The sequence below is a fragment of the Phlebotomus argentipes genome, unplaced genomic scaffold, assembly GCF_947086385.1.
Source record: "Phlebotomus argentipes unplaced genomic scaffold, Phlebotomus argentipes genome assembly scaffold_4, whole genome shotgun sequence".
Classification (NCBI taxonomy): Eukaryota; Metazoa; Arthropoda; class Insecta; order Diptera; family Psychodidae; genus Phlebotomus; species Phlebotomus argentipes.
This window is the reverse complement of record NW_026776174.1, coordinates 3,389,392-3,410,449: the sequence shown is the minus strand read 5'-3', so window position 1 is coordinate 3,410,449 and position 21,058 is coordinate 3,389,392. Positions and strand designations below refer to the sequence as shown.

Genomic DNA, 21,058 nt, shown 5'->3' with positions numbered 1-21,058 from the left:
CTTGGCGCTAAAAATCATATGCTTCATCAGTGTTTCACGAAACATTCATGTTTCCTCGAGTTCATTGATAAAATCGTCAATACATTGAATTGAGTATTTTCTCTTTCTCACTCCTTCGCGAACTGTTCCTGACTTCTTGGCCGGCCTCTCCAGGAAGTGTATGTACTCAGGTGAAATGGACTCCAGGTATAGTATTCTGTTCTCCAGTGCCTTGATGCGCTCAAAAACACACTCAGACATTTTCTTGCTCTCAGAACTCTCAGAAGATGAAGAGACCTTCAAGTGACTTTCCATGCTTGTCAAGCGCTCGCTAATCCCGAAATCTCTGCGCAGATTATCACTTTTAGAAGGTGAGCCTCCATCAGAGGCGCGCTCTTGAAGCTTGTTGAAGACATTTTTATAGTTCTCGCGTAAAGTTTGCGGTCCGTGTTCATTCTTCACGCGACGAACTAAAAGACAATCACATACAATTTACCATCATTAGTAAACTATAGCGATTTAGATACCTTGCAAGTGTCCTTTGGAGTCCTTAACCCGAAAGAGTGCACACTTCACGCGAGCCGATGATTCCGAAACGTCTCCTTCGATAAAATCCTCCACATTGCTCGTATTGATCTCTTCTCGCTTTCGCTCGATAAACATGCCGATGCGACGCTGAATCTCTTCGTGATCTGTGTTAATCTGCACCAAATGCTTGGGCACATCGACACCGACAACAGGACACTCGCGGAAATCGAGCTTTCCCGCCGGGCGCTTTCTAGGCTTGACTGGAAGCGGAGAGAGAGACATTGTGTGAGGAAAGTATCATTTAATGACCTCTTCACAGACAAATTGCACGGGAATTCCTAAGATTCATGCCCCACTTGGTAAGGCAAGCTATTGCCATTGCACTTCGCGACATCACTCGACCAGCCGCACTCCCTGTTCTCCTTCCATATACCTTGAGCCTGGTCGTACTGCTCCTTCTTCCAGATCGGCACCTGCTTCTTCAGCTCCTCAATGGCGAACGCCGTGGCCTCGATGCCATCCTTGCGATGTGGCGAACTGATGGCGATCACCACGCTCGCCTCCTTGACCGCCACCTCGCCAAGGCGGTGGTGAATTGCGATATTCCTGGCTTGAGGCCAGCGCGAGCGAATATCCTGGCAAATCTTCTTCATTGTCTTCAGGGCCATCGGTTCGTAGGCTTCGTACTCCAACGAGACGACCTGCGAGAGAAATGCGTAAGTTATCAATTATCTTCCAAGATCGGCGTAAAACCTCTCCAAGTGCACCTTCTTATCTTCAAAGTTGTCTCGAGTGGTGCCGACAAAGAGGGAAATCGCTCCACAGCCCTCATTCGCCACGAGATCACTCACGTCACCCACATTCAGCCTCTCCTTTGTCAACTTCAGGAAGTCCATCCCGATGAGCTGCAGCCGTTGCTTCACTTTACAATTTATCCTCCGGAAATTGGTGGGATCAGGGCGATCTCGTCTCCCTCTTTTATCTCCAGAACTCCTCCTGCCTCAGCTGAGCAGTACTGCTCGTTGATTGCCACAATCAGATTCTCTCGGATGTTTCCAAATCCGAACTTATCGCAAATCTCATCTACAAGAAGATGACGATCAACTCTGGGCGGTACGCAATACAAAACACTCGACACTCCAGCGATTTCGCGGCACTTTGCGAAAAACAGCACTTTCACCTGCACTCGGTCGCTCATTGTCCCTCCCACCTGTGCATTGTTTCACACTGTGGCCTATTTTACTGCCCAGAAGAGTCCCGAAGAGCCGGAGAATCTCCTATGCACGTGTCACCGCTCAGAGAATCAGTCGCTTACTGTTCGCCGCGGAGGGGTAACGATGATTACGAAGCACAAAACGACCTTGTCCATTTGAACGTCTTCCCCTCCCAACGACGAATCGATGGCAAAAAATCGTAATTCACATTAATTTGATATTTCGCACTTGAGGCACAATTGGAAGGCCATGCGAGCGATGTCGTGATAGATTCTATGCGTGTTCACGCGAAATTTGCCTGAAAGTAGTCGAATTGCGGTTTCTATCTATATCCTTTCCTATGTGTCCGTTGCGATTCAAAACAATCAATTTCCATGCCTAAATTCTTGATTACATCAGCATGCTGGACTGGAGAAGGGAAAAAAGCGCATGATAGGCAAATAATGAAGAAATATAATTCAACCAAAGTACATCATTTGAGGGCAAAATTAACTTGCGTGACCGACAGTGAGGCTTATTTCTTAAACTTCTGCAGCTGCGGCGCCGAGAGTTTCACTTTTCCAGGAATATTCCGGGCTATCATCTCTTCCTTCACACTCCTGAGCAAGTCCTTTTCTCTATTGGTGCAGTTCTTGTCCTTCTGGAAGATCATTACAGCCATCTTTGACGCTTTGCCGCGTCTTCCGGTTCCTGGAGTCAATTTCACCTTGAATCTGGAGAGAGAGAATTATCGTCAATTGAGCACTTAAAGAGGCACATCATCGACATACTCATGTACTCACTTGTAATTGTGCAGAGTTTGATACGGTGCAATCACCGGAACGGCGAACAAGAGCTCATCCTCCTCCACTGGAGCACCTGTGAGGAAGTCCAGCATGTCCACATCGGCTGCTGCTGGAGTTTCATCCAATTCTTCACCTTCCACTGGCTCTCGAGGCTTCCTCGCCGCCACGTTGCGTCTGTTGAACTTCTTCAGTTCCTCCTCTTGTGCCTTCTTCTTCTTCTCCTTGGCTCCGCGACCGTCAGACTTGAGAATTTCCATCCGCTGCTTGCGCTCGTCCTCATCCTGATCCTTGTACTTCTTCATCTTCTTCAGTTTCCCCTTCTGGCCACGCTTCATTTGACCCAGTTTGCCATCGCCTCTGCTGTCCTCCTCATCAGACTGCGTCTTGCTCTCCGGCTGCTCCTCAATTATTGGCTCTTTGCCTTTCTTCTTCTGCTGCTTCTTCTTCGACGGCCTCGGATCGGCCGGAATGATGTAGGGCTTGTCATCACCGAGATAGATAGTGTTCTCCGGCTTCTCCTCAATCGACGTGAGACGCTCCATCAGCGCGTCCGACTTGAGAGTCACTCTGCCGGTGTCGTGGTCAATCTTTACATGAGTATCAGGATATTTCACACCAGACTCATCATCGGAATCCGAAGAAGACTTCCCATTTTCATCGTCATCCTTCTCCAGATCAATCTCCACTTCCTCCGACACAGTTGACAACTTCTCCGTGTCCACGGACGTTTGACGACTCAGCGATCCATCGTCATCCTCGCCAAATTGACGCACTCTGCGCTCCCCTCTGTGCCTCTCCACTGAGCTATCCTCCAAGCGGAACATGAAACTCATGCCCAGCACCAGTTGGCAAGGCGGCAGGAAGTTCTTCTTGCCGCGTATCATGAAGCTTCCCGTGCCCAGATATTCTCCCGTCGGTGCTGTCTTGCTCACCTGATCGCTCTTCACCCAGTAAGCGCTCGTCACCACTTTGGCATCCCACGCGACGCTGTACGAGATCGCCATTGTGCCCGCTTCCAGGAGTGTCTTGGGAGGAACTTCATTGCCACTGGGATTCCTGATCACCACACTCGAAGCACCCTGAATCTCAGCGTGAACGTAAATGTCCGTTGGCCGCATGTATCGCTTCACAATCATCTCGTTCTGCTGCTGATCACGTCCACCGATGACCAGATAGTTCTCCGAGCTGATAAACCAGTAGAACTTCTCGAACCAGTAAACTTTGCGCGCCTTAGAAATGTTGGTCATTGTCTTCACCTCCTTCAGAGTCTGATGTGTGCGTCTCTCGGCGGATTTCAAGGCTTTTCCCGATGACTCGATAGTCTTTTGCTCCTTCCGAGCGGCGATCCTCTTCTGATCGTAGTATTTCCGGGCATTGGCGAAGGCTGAGAGACACAAATCGACATCCACGACCATTGGTTCCAGCCTTTCTCTGTCTTCATCGTCGTTATCTGAAAGCATAAATTGATAAGATTGTGGAAAGTCTTCATTGTCAATTGTTAATTAGCCAATTTACCTTCCTCATCAGAGTCCTCCTCGAGATTGGAATACGGATCCGAGAGTTGCAGTGAGATGCTGTTCACCTCCAATTTCAGCTGTTTAATTATAAGCGCCACTGGATTTTGTTCGGCTTGAGCAGTCTTAACCATTTCCTGGATCTCCGGCCAGGCTAATTGATTCGCCAGTGCTGACTGGATGACATAGATGGCCTTGTCCACGAGCTCCTGATTGCGAGTGATGAGCTCCGCCCTGTCCCTGTCTACCAATTGATTCTTTGTGAGCTCTTCTAGTCTCTTCGCGTGATCTGTGCGCACGTTGGTGAGCTTCTTCATGGCGTCTCGCTCCTGTTGCATGGCCTTCAGATCAATCTTCTGGCCCTCGAGCGTGGAGTGAAACTCATCCACAGACGCATCGAAAGACTCAAACTCTTTGCATGGACGATCATTGAATTGCTGGAACGGAAAAGGATGATACTCGACGTTGACGAAGAAGGATTCTTCCTCTCCACTCTGCGTGGGTCGCTTTTCTTCTTTCTGGATGACAAAGCCCTTCGAGGGCGCACTGGAGGCCTTCTCCATCATCTCCTGAGCCTCCACGACAGCCTCCATTAAATTCGTCATATCGCTATCTAGTGAAAATTCCTTGCTTCCGTACTTCGCAGTATCTTTCTGCTTCTGCTTCCGCTTCTTTCCCGTCTCTGCCGGTTGTTCGCCTTCCTCGGCCTTCTTTCCGCGAACCTTGCACGCCAGAAGATCCCTCTTGAGCAGCACGTGGTCGATCACGGACGGGCCACAGTTGAGAAGGGGATTTAGAACATTCCTGAGCGCAGTGCCCGCCTGGGCGTTCTCTATTCCCTCCCGGATAGCCGCCTCACTGATTGGCCCTGTGTTCTGTTTGGCTCTCTGGAGAGGGTACTTTTCCCGGACAACAAATCGCACCTCCTCGCCTTCGGCGTGAGGCCGCAGCACATTGAGGATGGTCATTTCGTAGTCGCAAAGCAGCACATTACCGCGGTCGTAGAGCTCGAGGATTACGTGGTAAGCTGCCTCTCCTGTCCCGAACTGCAGATTCACAATTCGGTCGCAGCCCACTTGAGTCAGGCTCTCGAGGCGTTTGTTCTTCAGATGTTTCCTCAGCTTCATGGTGAATCCGGACGGAGCCACATTCTTGGGCCACTCGAAGGCTGTCGTGTGGAGTCTGTTGCCGGACTCCAGCAGAAGCACCACCTTCTCCTCCGTCCGCTGCAGTCGGATGAGGTAAGTCCTGTTGTCAATGTCGTAGATTTGATTCACCCTCATCCCGATGAGCCTGCAATGGCAATTGCCATTAGTTGTGAAATACTCCCTCAACTGTTCGCCCCATTTCCGCTATACTCACTTCTGCAGCTCCGTGACAATGCACACAATATCATATGTATTGAATCTGGTCTTCATTTTTGCACAATTTCACGGGATTCACGTCTTTTTTCGCAAAGTATTTACACGTGAAATTTTAGTATTTTTCCCTGATGCTTTTTGACATGTTCCAGGTCCACAAATCGTTCCACAACCCAGTGGGAGAGTTCACTGTTTGATAGCTATTTCATATTTCCGTAAAATTAATCTACCAAAGAATCTACTTGATTTAGATAATTTTAATCCGCAGAGTGTTCATACAGGTAAAGCTCTGAATATTTCCTAATACGATTACTATTTGCAGTAACAACACTAATTTTTCTTGGTACGCGCGTGACTTTTTATTTCCACATTTCTAGCAGTTTTGCAGTCAGTGTGTCTTGGATAAGAGCAGAAATAAAAAAGCACGGCCGTTATTTTATTCTCTCTCAATTTCTAGCATATTGTGTAAAAAAAATTATTCATGAAATTAAGGACCACAATTTATTCTTGAAAAAGCCTATTTTAACCAAAAGATTTCCTCCGCACGTTGAGGAGCGACTTGAGCTCATTGGGAAAACTCATATGAGTAAAAGAGACAACCATGCGCAGAACTTTCGAACATTCCTGACAGTATGAGACTTCTAGAAAGGATATTTTTCGGGCAAAGTTGCCAGTTGTGCCATAAATTTCCTCTTTCTCCCCAATTTTCCGCAATTATTCGTCCAAAAACACGGGGAAAAGTCAGTCGCAAGTGTATGTGTGGGGGTGTTGAGTGAAAAGTGGGAAATGGCTGCCTGTTTTGACAACTGTTAAGGGTAGAGTTTTCCAGTGAAAAATTTCACATCCACTTTTGCTGCCTCACCGTCGAACAGGAGGCACCATTTTCTTCGCCTTTCACCGAGAGAACAGTGCGTGACGTGCGTGAAGTGGGGCACAGAGACACTTTAGTTGGTGGTAAACGGGAGAAAAGTGCTGAAGAGAGAAATGGTGGAAAGGCGGATGTGAAAATTTCCAGTGTTGAGAAAAACAGAGACTGAAGACCCATATTTACACGGTTTTTTTTCTCCTCTTGGCCACTGCTGAGGAGCTTTTCTCGGGCGGAGAAAGCTCGACTTTCGGTGTGACTCTGTGAACTGTGGGCCAATTTCCATTTCCGCTCATCGAAGCTCTGGCTTTTGAGGGCTCTTCTCGGTTTTCGTGCACTGCATTGGGATGGAAAAGCCGTGAAATGCTATGTGAGTCTCTCCGTGGGAGAATCGTGATTAGCTGAGTGAATTTTGCGGTGTGTTCGTGCGTGTTTGGGGCGAAAGTGCGTGAGTGGAGTGCTTTGGGCGGAGAGGCCTGTGTCGTCAGAGGCTCGAGAGTTGGGCCGTGGAAAATCGATGAGAAAATGAAAGCACCACAAATATTACCCTGATTATGGCTGCAAAGCTCTAAAGCGCCCATATGGCCAGCTACTTGTGAAAATTGCGTCGTCGTTGTCCTATTTCCGGTGTGCCGAGAAGAGCTTAATTCTGTGTCAGTGTACATAGGCCGAGGAGGAAGTTTGGCAGAAAAAAGCACATAGGCGAGAGAGTGTCAAAGTGGGGCAGAATTGTGTCCAAGTACATAGGAGGTGAGGCAGAATTAAGCCAAGGTGAGGTTTTTCAGCCTCCGCCTCATCCATCCTCGCCTCTCAGTGTGACCCATGAATAGGAGAGGCGAGAATTATTAATTATTATGTGGAATATCTCGGTGTCAGTTGCGCCGGAGTCAAAAAAGCTCTGTGGGCGCTGCCGTGGAGGTGCCTGGTGGAGCGTTCTCGTGGAATATCGATGATCCTGTGAAGAGTGTGATGCCTCACGACGCTTCCCTGTGCTGAGGCGCAAAGAGACATTCGGCCCTAGGTTAAGCGACGAAGAGAGTTTCAGTTGAGATCCGCGTAGAGGCAAGAATAGAGGCGGTTAGGCAACCTAGCGCATAAGTCCTTAGTCATTTGTAGTGTAATCTTGTAAAAGTATCCAATTGTATGTAATCTCCCTGAAGTGCTACAATCTGAGAGTTTAGAGATAGTGATCACAGCTAAAGTCAAGTTCATAGAGTTACGTGCATGAGAAGAAGGAAAAAAGGTCAGTCACAGTGAGAGGGTGAATATGGCATTCGCCCTTGGAGTGGATTTATGAGCCACAATGGATTCTATGGATCCCACCAGCATCACCGCCAAAAGCTACTGTCATGGACCGCCGACGCCACAGCCGTCCGGCGGGGAGATGGTGGTGGCCAAGACGAAGACGCAACAGCAGCAGCAGCCGATCAACTCAGGAAACTACATCAACGTGGTGCAGACGCACAACCGCAAGTACTCTCCGCAGGTCACATCCGAATATCAGTGAGTGTCTCTCGATTCTGTGCCCCTGAAAAAAAAACTCTCACTAAGCTAATAACCTCTCGATTAAATTTGCGCAACACTCAACACAGATATCCCATTTTGATAAATGAATTAATATCACAACATCAAAGAGCACAAAGCGAACTAATTCATGCTGATATGCCGATTTCAATTGGGATCTAATCACATTTGCGAAATGTGATAAGTATACTCATGTCGATGCTTTTCAATTTTCCGATGTATTTTGAACTAATTAAAACTCGTGCGTTGTTTTATACACATATATTTATACATAACACGTGTCTCTCAATTTCCCAACTGAGGGGGAAAAATTGAGAAGCATTACACTGATCGACTAATCGATAGCATTTTCTATCACGAAAACAGGATACATAAAACATAGAACAAAAATAGACTTAATAAATGACACGAGATATTTTCCCTTTGTCCGAAAATGTATGGAAATTCTCAAAATATGATTTAAAAGCGTCGAAGAATTCGTTGCTTTCTGGCTTTTTGTGTGAATATTCATCCGCAGTTTTGTAGTATAATTATTTAAAATATTCCTAAGTTGAAAGAATGCTCATATTCACAAGTTCCTTTGCAAAAACTCGTCAGGAATGCTGGGGATTTCTTAAGAATCCATCTGCATGAAAAATCTTCAAAAGATGGAATATTTCATTCTCTCTTGTATGTGTATATGTACATATATAATACACTGCTAAGTATTATGCAAACGTTTGTAAAAGGATTTAGATATCTCGTCTATCGTTAATTAAATAAACAGCATCTCATCACGAGTTACAATTTTATGAGCATACAAAGGCAAATTTGCTTATCAGAGTTGAAATGTTCCTCTGGAGATTCAAAAGTCTCAATATCAATCAGAATAATTTGCATGTCAGATATTCAAACCCGTGTCATTATCACTTTCATTCTTCCCTTTCGTCCAAGATGTCACGTTGGGGAAAAAATCACATAGGGCAAACTTTAAACACATCCGAAGGGAATCTGCAGAATTTCATGTTCGGGACTTCCTTGATTAATTTTGCCGGCAGCCATGTAAAATCATCAAGCATCTCTCCGGAAAGGAAGCACAATTAGTTTTTATTGAGATAGAAGACTAACAAGTTTAGAGTTTGAATTGATATGAAAGCAAATGTAATAACCCCAGATTCTCATATATTGTCATGTGAGATTGTATATATAGGAAATGTTTATATACTCACGAAAGCACACAGATTCATAAGTTTACTGACGAAGTTTACTCTTTACTCCCAAACTTTGACTGGCAACTGTAATTGGCGCTAAAAAGTGGAGTGAATGAAAGGAAGTTTCATCGAAAAATCCCCTTTAGGCTGTATTTTTTCACTGTTTAGTCAAAAAAGTTGGGCGATATTATTAAATTCGCTGTTATTATTCATTTCTTCGCCATGCACTTGCATAAATCAATATTTTCACATGGAAATTGAGATGAACTTTCTGTATACAAGTGCAGTCAGGATAAGATCATATATAGGCCTAAGTTGGGGATTAACGTTTACTCTGCCAGTTGTCAGTGCCAGAGAATAAATTCAACATTTCTCCATAGTGTTTTCCTTCACAAACCACTTGACAAAGCCTTCCGTTTGTATGTATCGCTTGGATATTTTAAATAAAAATGCATTCGGATTTTCATTCAAAATGTGCACAAGATTGCAACTGAAAATATATTTCTTGTATTAAGCAACTGATTTGCTTTGTGAATGAACTTTATCTGTGATGGACGCAAAATTGAATTTTATATGGTTCATGAAGTTTCAAAATGAATTTCTCACAATTACACTCTTAGCATCCATTTGAATGGAGTATAAATGATTCTGAAAATTCACAGGAGAATGTATTTAATTTATAATAACTTTCTGATTCACCTTTGCATTTGAAATATTCAGACTGAAAAGTTGTCATTCGCTGAGTTATGCTGGCAGTGAGAAATGGCGTGACAAGTTTCGACTTCTCAGTGAAAAAGAGTGTTGGCAAATAGGGGAGATTCATGACTATGTGTGTAACTATATATCAAAGTGTGATGAAGCATCTCTCGATATAATGGTTGTGGGTTAACTAGTATGTAATTTTGCGCTAAACAGCTTTGATTGGCACGCGAAGTAGTGCTTTGATATGTACTTTGCAGCTACAAACGCGCACCTTACGCGTTAGCATGAGGTGAGAGACGCGAGAGCGATGGGGTGGGTGAAGAAAAGGGGTCCTCAATGTATGTGACGATGTGATAAAACACCTTCCAAGAGAAATTGTGTGTAAGACGGTGTCTATGTATGTATACAATTTTGCTTGATTGTGGCAATGCCTGTTAATAATTCAGCACAAAGAGGATACTTTTCTGGGATAAATTTCTGCGGGGTGTTACATATTTGATAAAGTGGCGGGATAGTGTTATTCAACGATCTTATTCTTTATACTCTCCCTTCTCCGTCTCCCTCTTGTTATGCTGGCATTTCGATAAAATAAAATTGCGAACAAGTGGATGAACTACGTAAGATGGATCAAATGGCAACATAGAACTATGTGATACATACACTACATGCGAATTTTGTAACATAACATTTTATACATATATATATGAGGAAAGTTTGGTTACATAAGGAACTGAAATGGCGGGTAGTCTGTCATCTTTTGTCTTTTGCTCTTCACTTGGATTATATACATATGTACATACTTATAGTGGAGTAGCTGTATAAACCCTTGAGCACATCGCATATATGTATATATTAATTTATTAAATTTTCCTCACTATATCGTGAACAATCGATCCCAATTCATGATTATATGTGACCTAGTCAACCCTTGCTGTTTATCTATATAGTTCCTCTCTGGCTGTCTTTTATCCCATCTTCGGGGGAGTGAGTGTAATATTTTCTTGCAGAACTCAACACCCTTGTGACTGGGTTTCTCCTCTGCGTCATGCTATTCGGAACAGTCTATTCAACTTAACCTGTGTGACCTACATATAATGTAACTGCTTCCAGTTTGTTAGGCAATTAACTCATCACTACATTAGTGAATATTTGGAAATTATTTAGTTCAAGTAACAGATTGTTCGGGAAATAATAGTTTTATAAAAAAAAAAATCAGTCCAAATTCGTAGTAAAGAATAATTAGAGAACATTGTTTTTCACATCATGGTATACATATAAGGTTTGATGTGTGGAATGCTTAGATTATATTTTATGCATAAGAAGGCAAAGAATTTTCCTTCAAACTGGCACGCATAATATGACATGAAGGTATGAACGTTTTTCTCCCCACCCCTAGAATATGTCACACAAATATGACGAGAAAGAATAATGCAAATTTTCTGCATTTCTTTCTTTTTCAAAGTATTTTCTCTGCCTCGGCTCGTGAAATTCTTCAAAAACGCTCCTATTCACAGGCCGCTCGTCTTTCTCTCTCTCTCGATGTTGAGAGATGGAGAGTGGAATTCATATGCGAAATTATTACACATGCCGTGGGTGTTCACATTGATACGGGTGACGTGGAGTTGGGGATAATGGGGTTGGAAAATGTGTATAATAAATGAGCGAACGGTGTCGTTACAATGCTGTGTAAGGTGCTGGGGGTGACACGATGGTGGAAAAAGAAAGTTGTACATGAACCATATATATACTTCTGTCACAGCTCAAAAGTGACAAAGTTCCATTATTCGATTCATTGCGACACACAAATACAGAGAAGGAGAGAGTTATGTTAAAGTTTCATTGTCAAATGCGAAGGGCTTTATTCATGTCGAGCAATTACTGTTCCTTTACACCAAGCGTAAATCAATTTTTTCGTACAGTCAACTGCATTTTTTCATCATATTTATAAATCATTATTGAAAAGGGAAAAGTCAACATACGTTGGCAATTTATCGCGGACTCAATGGAATCAATGTAGTGTATATTAAGTGATATAATACAATTGCATGCTTTAAGAAAAGTTCCGTACAGTTGTTAAATTAGTACTCTTCTCGGAATCCCTTGTAGAGGAGCTATTGAGCTTAAAAACTCTCTCTCCAAATACCATGGTACAACTAGTCTGGTCGGTGTGAGCAAAATGGATTGTCGAAAAGTGTAAAACGGAGGGTGAATACAATGGGTGAGGCGAGATGGGTGACCAAAAGTGGTGGAGGATATCCGCGTCGAATAGGAAACGGAGATGTTAATCTTTTATGGATGCTATGCAATCTTCATCTGGCTGGGCGCACACCGAAAAGCTCTTTTGTAAACCACACGGAACGATGAAACCCTTTGGCAACTTATCAATATTGTATATATTGAAGCCATCCCGTTCTTTTCGCTACTTAGATGGGTTGGGAATGAGCTACATTTCTCTGCCTACAACTTTCTTAATGGCCTCAGCTGGGGAGACACAAAGTGAGAGAATGGAGGAGAGCTATAGAAAAGTAGTGGAATCATGAAAGGGATGAAATTCATCCCCAGTGAATTGACTGAAAGTGAGACCCGACGATAGCACAAATGAGGGAGCTTTGCATAAAGAATCACCAGAGGAAAAGGGGTTCTTTTGATTTGTGCCATTTTTCCATTTCATTGCAATTTTTAAAGAGACATCTGAAGCATGAGTGGAACTTTAGGTCTTTCACGTCTTTTTCCCACAACTCAAAAGGAAACCCTAATTGAAAAGGGTATACTCTCTCCCTGTCCTCAATTGTGTCCTCTGTGTGTAGTGACTGAAAAGGAGATCATAAACAGTAAATTAATCTCTTTATATCACTTCACGAATATACTGCATAAAATAGAAGCAAGAGTCGTTTGAAAAATTAATACCATCCGAAGAAACTAGATTCAAGAACCAATTATTAATTTAAGTGTTTTACGCCTCTCAATGAAGTATTATCTTTATATCTCATGAGGATATTGGTGATGGTTAATACCGCAAAACCTCAGCTTTCAAATAATATATGTGTATTAGCTTCCAGCCTAGTTGTTACGGATTTAATTGCAACTTTAATGAATAACAGATTTACAATAGTTGTGATGGATAAAGGGCACAAAAAGCTCTTTCTCCTATGTTGTGTGTTGTTTCATACTGTGAGCATTCGGGCTTTTGATTCCGACCACATCAGCTTTCATCCTCTATCTCTCCCTGCTCGAATATCCAGAACGTGCGTGAATGCTAAACCTCGTGTACATAATGGAGGTTCCGCACTCTCAAAATAGTGATTCGGGGGAATCTGTGTGGAATACATTTGTGTACCACCCACTCATCCAAATAATTTTGGGGATGGTAGAGTGCCCTCAAATCGATTATTCATACCCAACCACACACACAAAACACCACCCCCGGAAAACGCACTCCCCTATCTTTTCCATGTGGAACTCAGAACAAATTGTACTTTGGCCGATTTTCGGGGAGAATCAATTTTTAAGTCACACACCGCTCCACACCGAATGATTTATGGGTTCACCAAAAAATATTCGTGTATCTCTTTAACCTTTTGGCAATCTTGGGATTGAATATTCCTCCAATACCGCCATTGAAATGTAATGTGGGGTAAACCATGAATGTTTGCGGTGGATCGCTTTGATATTAATGTACAATGTTTTTGACTTTTGTTCCAATTTTGGGAATTACATTATATAATAAAGTATTAAATTGCATGACAAAAAGTCGTCAATATACAATCTTTAAAAACAATAAAATAAAAGATTATTATTATGGAAGAAAATGAGTAATATCTGTAGAATGAAGGATTTTCGAGTCTTTTGTAAAATTCGTCATACTTGTAAACAATCTTTTTGAGTCACTGTGTGTTTAGGAAGGACGAAGATGGCAAAGTGATTCATGGCACCATTGATCTGAAGGTCAAATTGAATCCCTTAATTCTCTCTCATCTGTTTTTAAAAGATATTTACCGTGCGATGGCAAAGTAATGACAAAACATCTTCCACTTCTATCATGCGTAAAAGTGTAAAATGAAGGGTAAAACTTTCTTACACTCGCTTGAGGAATTGTGATGAAATTAGAATATTGTATTAGGGCGATGAGGTGGGGTGACATGATTTTCTGGGGGTTTTCTCAGCCAAGAGCACGGCTAAAAGTGAATTTATGACAAAAGCAACTGACGAGAAGTGATAAACAAGAAGTTTCAAGTGTTTTCGATATCCCACCAGTGATATATCCTTCCTTCGATGGGTGAAAATGTCGCTCTGTGGGGTTGAAAATGGAGTGAGACGGCAAATTGTGGTGGTGAAAAGTTTCCAATTCATCTTTGGTTGTCTTTTTTCCCAACCATCTCTCCGGCACAATTGGAATACAATTTGGGAAATTCTATTACCAAGGGCAAGTTGACAGTCGCGAAAGTAGGGGATTATTTACAAATGTAATAAAGAGGATTTAGATTGCTTTTTAGTCAATGTTTTGCTGAGCAGAATTATTATTGTTCGTTATTTGGTTGTGCGTTGCAAAATCAAACAAGGGTTTCACATTGGAGTAATAATATGGACGATGTTAGGACAGAAATTTAGCGATGAGTCGAAAAAAGAACCCCACTTGTGAGATAAAATATGATGATAATATGAGCTATGAAAGTAGGTCAGGCAAAATGGATAAGTCAAGGGGTGTTTTGTGCTATCAAGATTGGATCACCCAAATACGACAAATTGCTTAGGATGTCGTAAAAATCGAATCAACACCAATACAGATTATCTCGTGCTGCTTCACTCTTCTTGGCAATTATTCAAATTTTGCCGAGGAAAACAACAAGCAATCTGCACAGTGATATTTTGCAGTATTGATCGTGTATATTTGTGAGATTTGTTTTAGAAATACAACCCAACATCCAGACCAATTGCTGGCACAGATAGCAAGCAGCAACCTTTGGGAAAAGCATATAGCATGTTGAATATTCGGTGGAGTTACATTAATTTGGATAATTTCCTTTTACATCCCATTATTCACTTCGCTAGAATGGTTTTCCGGAATTGAGAAAAAGTAGGAAATTACTTTAATATACCGCGCGTTCATAAAGTTAGGATGCATGATATTTGAAATGATATTCTTCAATTTAATGTGCTTTATGGAATTGAGGGCGGGAAAACGAGTGTGGAATGGGAGAGTGAGTGAAAAGGAGTGGGTCTCATTCGAAGTTAATTTCCATTCTTGTACTCTCTGGATGCCCGCAGGTGAAATGAGATTGAGGATATTTTTCAATCTGTGGAAGATGAATTGAGTTCACCATAGAAACGTGAATTCAGAATGCATTGGTTATATAAATTGCATGAAACCAAAAATGATTAAAATTTAAAGGAGCTCATGTAAAGTTCTTCCTTTTCTTCCGGTAAATCCTGCTATGTTCGCTCCACTCGCAGTGTTTCACCTTTTCGGTATGGGTTAATTTATGATTTTACGTGAGCGCTTCTGCAGACTCTGGAGTGGGAATATGTGATGGTATGAGATGGCAAAATTGTTTGGGTTGCGCCGTGGAAAAGGTGTATAGAAGAGTAGTGGGTATAAAGGGATGGAAACACACAGAGCGGGATATGGAAGAAAGCATCATTCTCTCTGGAGTGAATTGGTGAAGGATATTGCGAGTTGAGCACAAGATAAATGAAATATCTTTCAGCTAAATTAAATCATAATTAAAGTTTCAACAGAAAATCGATACTTTTGCGTGTGTCTGAGAAATATTAAATGTTGGAACGAAATGTGAACACTTTATTGTAAAATACAGTGGCGCTGATGGTTAAAGGTGAGCGTGTATTTGTAATTTCCAGTGTAACTCGGGGAAAAAGGAGGTTATATTCAAATTTGTGCGGTTTCCCTGGTGGGTGGAGGCAGGAAACCACCATGAAAATTTATATGCAAAACACAAAGGACGATAATCCTCATGGAAAAATAACTTCAACATTAATTAGTGATGTTTATGCTGGCAGAATGCGCGAGAGGCGAGCAGAAAAGTTTATTAAAACATCCAATTTGTATTTAATAATGCCTCACTAATCCTCAATACACAGCTCTTCTTCGTCTTATATACATACATATATGTACATATCTATGGCGATGAATTTGCGTATTCAATACAGAATTATAAAATGTATTTTGCTATATTTGTATTATAATAAGTCAGAGTTATTCATCGTTGATATGGAATTAAATACCCAGAGCTCTTAAAAAATAATTATATGTTGATTATAATTCCAGTAATTTTCCCTTAACTGGAATTAAAGGATGACTGAAATGTATCTTTGATCCCTGAATTCTCATTTGATTTGCATTTGTTTCTTAGAAAATCGCTTAAAACCATATTTGGTGAATAGATAATTAATTTCTCTCTATCAAAGACTGCCATTATATCTCGTGCTTAATTGGAATAATTCCAGAATTACATGGTGTCTAATCCACTCTCAATATTGATAGGGGAGTTGAGTGTGACGAGGAATCCTTTCTGTCAAGGCTGAGAAGCATGCAATATTGCTTGTCAGAGCGGATGTTGGTGATCAAAACCATTATTTGTCTCTGTTTGTTGCACACTATAGCAATTGTGTCTCGTGAATGGCCTCAATCTCAAGCTAGAGCTTTCGACATTGATGATACCTCTGCTGCAGACAGTCGAATGGCCTTTGTAAAATGAAAAAGACCCGGTGTGCGGGCGAGTTATTCAGGGTGTTTTCCAGAGAGCTATGAGAAAGTAGTTGAAACTAACAGCAAACCACAAAACATTGTGGCATTTCTGCTGCTGTTGTCCGATGACAACGACAGCGACAATGATGTGGTGAACTGCCTTTTGTGGTTCACCGCGAAACACAGACTTTTCCCCTAGTTTTGGCATCGTGGTTGAAAGGACACACAGGTCCAGAGGTGGCACAAGACAATCTCTGTTCTGGCAAAAATATAGAAATATACTGTCGCGACGGGTGCTCAGTGAAATTCATCCTGGATATAGGATTCTGTGAGACGAAAAAAATTTAATTTCGTTTTTATGGACGTATGTGCACTGGATGGGACACGCTCATAAATTTCACTGTCGCACACATATTAAAAGCTGGAAGTGATGTCACGAGGAAAGTTCGCCAAAGTGCTGGGACGAAAGGCATCCACGGCATTGGCGTAAATGCACACGGTTATAAGCAGAAAAGGTGCGCCTCCTTTTGTCCCTGCAGAATACCAATTGGGACGACGGGCGATGTGTCCCCAAAGTTACTGCATTGAATTCCGAAAAGACGCCCCACACTGCCACACCGACTACCACGATACTCTTGAGGATTTCAGGGTTACTGAGCGTTGAGCCTCGTCCCCAAATGTGTGTGGCCCCATGAGTTGATGAGGAGGCATTGGGTGGATTTCGGGGCGAATGGGTGTCTCCAGGAAATCGAGCGGCCACATTCTCTAGAGTCGAGTTAATGAATTTAGTGCCACTTTCACGCGCACCAAATGGGACTGTGAATTGTGGTGCTCATGATGACAAAACCACACCAAGTAAGTGTGCCCTCGTTACTAGCTAATCACATGAACAAGTAACCCAATTTGGTCATCCCCATCTTCCAATTAACTTCTAATATATTATCCTAATCAACGGAATATGTGTACATGGCCACATTTAAAATATTTCGGCTGCCGTACGAGATTCAATAGCTCTCCATTGCTATATATGGAGGGCCATAGGTCCTCACACGAGAGTCGTTAATATAATGTCATTACAAGATATATGGACATAAATAATTAGATCTGTCGGTCGGAAACAAGGTGCAAATTTATGTAGTCGGAAATCCCAATGATTCCTTTATTTAAATTGATCTTCACATTTCCTGCTAAAATGATGAAATGATGTTGTATCGATATGAATTGGTATAAATCTTTAGATTACATGAAATTAGAATTATACGGTGAAATTGAGAATTATATTTTAGGGAATATTTCTCGGGATCCATGCAATTTATGTGGAGCTTTCAGAGAAACATTCTCGGGTAGGACTGCAGAGCATAACAGTCCATCTCAATAGTAGGGGATTCCTGGAGATTCTCTTCACGAGAAATATATACACCATTTGTAGGATTATGATTTTGGGGTGGTGAGACTTCAACGCTGTCGTGCTGCAACATAAAAGGAAAATATGAGGAGCAAAATAAGGAAAAACATATTCCATCCCTTAACATTGGCCTCGAGAAGGAGGAAAAAGGAGACGTGCTACAGTTGAAAAGTTGTAGTGCGACTGCTTATTGCATTGAGAGTTGGGATGACAGAGGGAAGAATAAGAGTATAGTGAGTGGAATGATATAAAGTGTACGTTAAAATGCAAGGATGCTTTTAGAAAACTTTATGACTTTTGTCTCGGCGCTCTTCGTCTTTCAACCCTGGGTGAGGGTATAAATCAATTCGAAAGCCATTAACGTATGGCTGCTCTTGCTAGATGAGATTTCCTCTGTCTGGCACCATCAGCCGCTTTTTAGCTGGGGACTTAAGTGAAATAAGGCGAAATTCCAAAGGAATTACTGAGGATTCCCTGCGGAAATCTCTTAATTAAATATGCATACATAATCATTTATAATCTAATTTCTCTGCTACAAATTGGGAAATTGATATTAGTTGAAACACAAATATTAATTATCTATACATACTTGAATAAGATTTACTTATCGAAATATTCAATAGTTACTTTGGTTCTTCATTAAGGCTTATAATTTTCTTTTATTATTCACATAAGCCGCCCTAATTATGTTGTCATGAAAAGTTTTTAGGAAGTCGTATTTGAAAAATTATTTTTTATTTTATTTCTGTGTACTTTCGCATATCTTGCGTAGCAATTTGACCTTTCCTGGAATACTGTGTGGAAAAATTTGAAAGGGAAAACAGGACCAAAGCGGTGTATTTACGTAAGAAGCTTTAAAATTTTCATAATGTAAATTAATTCGCTTGACTATATATGGAATTCCTATGTACGCACATTACTCTCTTCCTGGAAATCACTCTTAATGCCAAGCAGTAATTTTTTTCTTCTTGAAATTCCCTGTTATTCGGCTTTAAAGTAGATAGTACAACACGGGCATAATGTCGAACATGAATTACATCTCATCTGCTTAATGGAAGCATGTACAAGTGACTTTTTGTGTGGATGTCTTTCGATGTTGTTGCTCTGGCTGTGGCCTCTGCATTTCCGTTCTATGGGCGAAAATGTAAAGCTCTCCAACAGCTTCCTCTGGAATGTATAAATCATTGGCATTGACAGGTCAAACAGAAGACACACACGGGCGGTGTGACACTGAGCGGGAGCAATTGATGATTTACAAGTGAAATGATTAGATTGTGTTGCACATGGGTGGGCGTGGGTGGTTAACATAATCCCATTTCATGCTGAAAGTATTTCTTGTGACATGAGATACAATCACTTTCCGCCATATAATTCATGTATACAGACAGTGTGTATGTGTCACTTTCTCCTCATTCTCATGGCCGTATTTTTGCTGATCCCCCGCAGATCCAGGATCTTCTTCGGGGAGTACATGAGGGAGCGATGTCGCGACGAATTCTACGCAATACCAACAACGCCTGTGCCAGCGTCAACGGAACTGGATCACACGTCCGTTGTGTCGCCCACGCCACCCTCCCAGGCTCCGCAGCAGCAGGCGGCACCGCAGAATGTGCCCTCTGTGCTGTACACGGTCCAGAGGGTGGTCACCACCACGTCGCAAATTCAACAAGCAGCAGGAGCGAATTATGCAGTTAACTCGACTATGTCGAATGCATCCAACTTGCCACGAAGTGATGTCGATTGCGGAATGCAGAATTCTCCAGGTGAGCGAACCCCACCTTTTGTGCACACCGACTTCCGCCCCAATGTTGCCCCACTTCATTAACCCTGTACACGCAGACACTGGCAATTAGAGTGCAGCAGAGGAAAGTGCCAATTGCATTTCGATTGAGCTGAAATCTGTCTGCACCATCGCTTGTGTGCCGAAGAATTATCTCCTGCTGATGCTCCGAAAGAGTGCAGCTGAGAGACCACAATTCCGAATCAAATAGCCCGAACAACCGCTAAGGTGGTGGAATATAATCAGAATGTCTGTTGCAAGATTAACATGCAATTTCCATTGGATGAATAATTATGGAGAGATGAGCGGCGGGTGTTTTAGGGATGAAGTGCAGAAGATGAACTTGAGAGAAAGCTCTCTCTGGGGAGATCTGAGAAAATCTGAGAAAAAGTCAATTAAAACTTTTACACTTCTGCTCAACGCTCCATTAAAAATTTTCAACTTTCAGAGATACACAAATTGCAATTAATACTGGGGGTGTAAAGTTTTTCGGCCATATAATAGGGCATCTTAATGTAGATATTAGAGAAAATATTCATCAAACCTATAGGAAAACTTATATCAAATTTGGTATATAGAATAACGTGAGACGCTAAATGAATCTAGCGAATGAAAGTTTAAAAACATCATTTGCAATTGTCATTTCTTTGTGATCTTTGAATTTTTAATTAGTTGGAATAATCGAATCAATATCTGTTTCTGTTGGAAATTCTTATCATCTGCTTGTCTGCCTATAAATAAACGCAGATTAAAAAGATAAAACATGGGATTGAACAAATAGTTACTCGCTGGAAAAATTCAATCAGTATGAGCTTCCATTAGGTTTTTTTTTCTAGAGTTTATATAAAATTCCCCTTTAAACTGTGACCTCGGCGAACAGAGCGGAAGTTGCAAATCCAATCAAGTCACCATTTTGAGTAAACACACATTATATAGAGAGGGGTGAATTGGAATAAAGGAAGAAAATGGCGGGAAAGTCAACGTTCCACGAAAATCCCAGCCAAATTAATGCTGTTCACGATTCAAATTAAGACATAGGTACACGCTGTATGTGGATTTTATATGCAAATTGAATTCCTACATATAAAGTAAATAAGAGCGAGGAAAATCGAATAGAAGTCACTGATTGCTCCCCATCGTCAATGCGATTTTTCTCTCCGGCGGCAGACTTTTATTTCGATGGAATACGAAAATTGTTCACAACATTATTTTTTCGTCAGACTCTCTTCACTCCGGCTTTGTTCAGCTCAGTGCAATTTGTTTCGTCATATTCTATAAATAATATATTGTAAGCACTGCGAGCCTGTATTAAAATTGAGAGAAAATTGAAAAGTGCTCTCTTTGTCTTTTTAAATTATTCCATCCACTGTACTTTCTTCCTGCTGAATGCATTTTCAATATTTCCGATCCGGCATCCATATTCCGTTCGTCTCAGTGTTGGAGCTTTATTAAAATTGCAGCTACAATAGGGCACAATATCCTGTATATTTACACGAAGCCAGATCCAA

At 41.8% G+C, this 21,058-nt stretch overlaps 4 protein-coding genes across 4 annotated transcripts in view; 1 reads left to right on the top strand and 3 right to left on the bottom strand.

Moving 5' to 3' along the window:
* Positions 1-33: 33 nt before the first annotated feature.
* Positions 34-1,403, bottom strand: LOC132257643 (molybdopterin synthase catalytic subunit). The gene is made up of 4 exons (XM_059754630.1): positions 1,275-1,403; positions 941-1,208; positions 507-767; positions 34-449 (listed from the first exon to the last, which is right to left on the bottom strand). The coding sequence occupies exons 1-4, from the start codon at positions 1,401-1,403 to the stop codon at positions 46-48; spliced, it is 1,062 nt and encodes a 353-aa protein (XP_059610613.1). The 3' UTR covers positions 34-45.
* Positions 1,404-1,438: 35 nt separating this feature from the next.
* LOC132257644 (molybdopterin synthase sulfur carrier subunit) lies at positions 1,439-1,991 on the bottom strand. The gene has a single exon (XM_059754631.1). The coding sequence runs from the start codon at positions 1,703-1,705 to the stop codon at positions 1,439-1,441; it is 267 nt and encodes an 88-aa protein (XP_059610614.1). The 5' UTR covers positions 1,706-1,991.
* Positions 1,992-2,151: 160 nt separating this feature from the next.
* On the bottom strand, positions 2,152-5,553 carry LOC132257641 (ribosome quality control complex subunit NEMF homolog). Its single transcript, XM_059754629.1, has 4 exons — positions 5,383-5,553; positions 4,022-5,313; positions 2,504-3,956; positions 2,152-2,434 (listed from the first exon to the last, which is right to left on the bottom strand). The coding sequence occupies exons 1-4, from the start codon at positions 5,436-5,438 to the stop codon at positions 2,236-2,238; spliced, it is 3,000 nt and encodes a 999-aa protein (XP_059610612.1). The 5' UTR covers positions 5,439-5,553; the 3' UTR covers positions 2,152-2,235.
* A 785-nt stretch (positions 5,554-6,338) lies between these two features.
* LOC132258275 (FERM domain-containing protein 8) overlaps positions 6,339-21,058 on the top strand; it is a 46,123-nt gene continuing 31,403 nt past the window's right edge. Inside the window, exons 1-2 of the mRNA XM_059755500.1 lie at positions 6,339-7,749; positions 19,217-19,533. Of these exons, the coding sequence (XP_059611483.1) occupies positions 7,550-7,749; positions 19,217-19,533 (517 nt within the window). The 5' untranslated portion in view covers positions 6,339-7,549. The remainder of the gene's footprint in view (positions 7,750-19,216; positions 19,534-21,058) is intronic.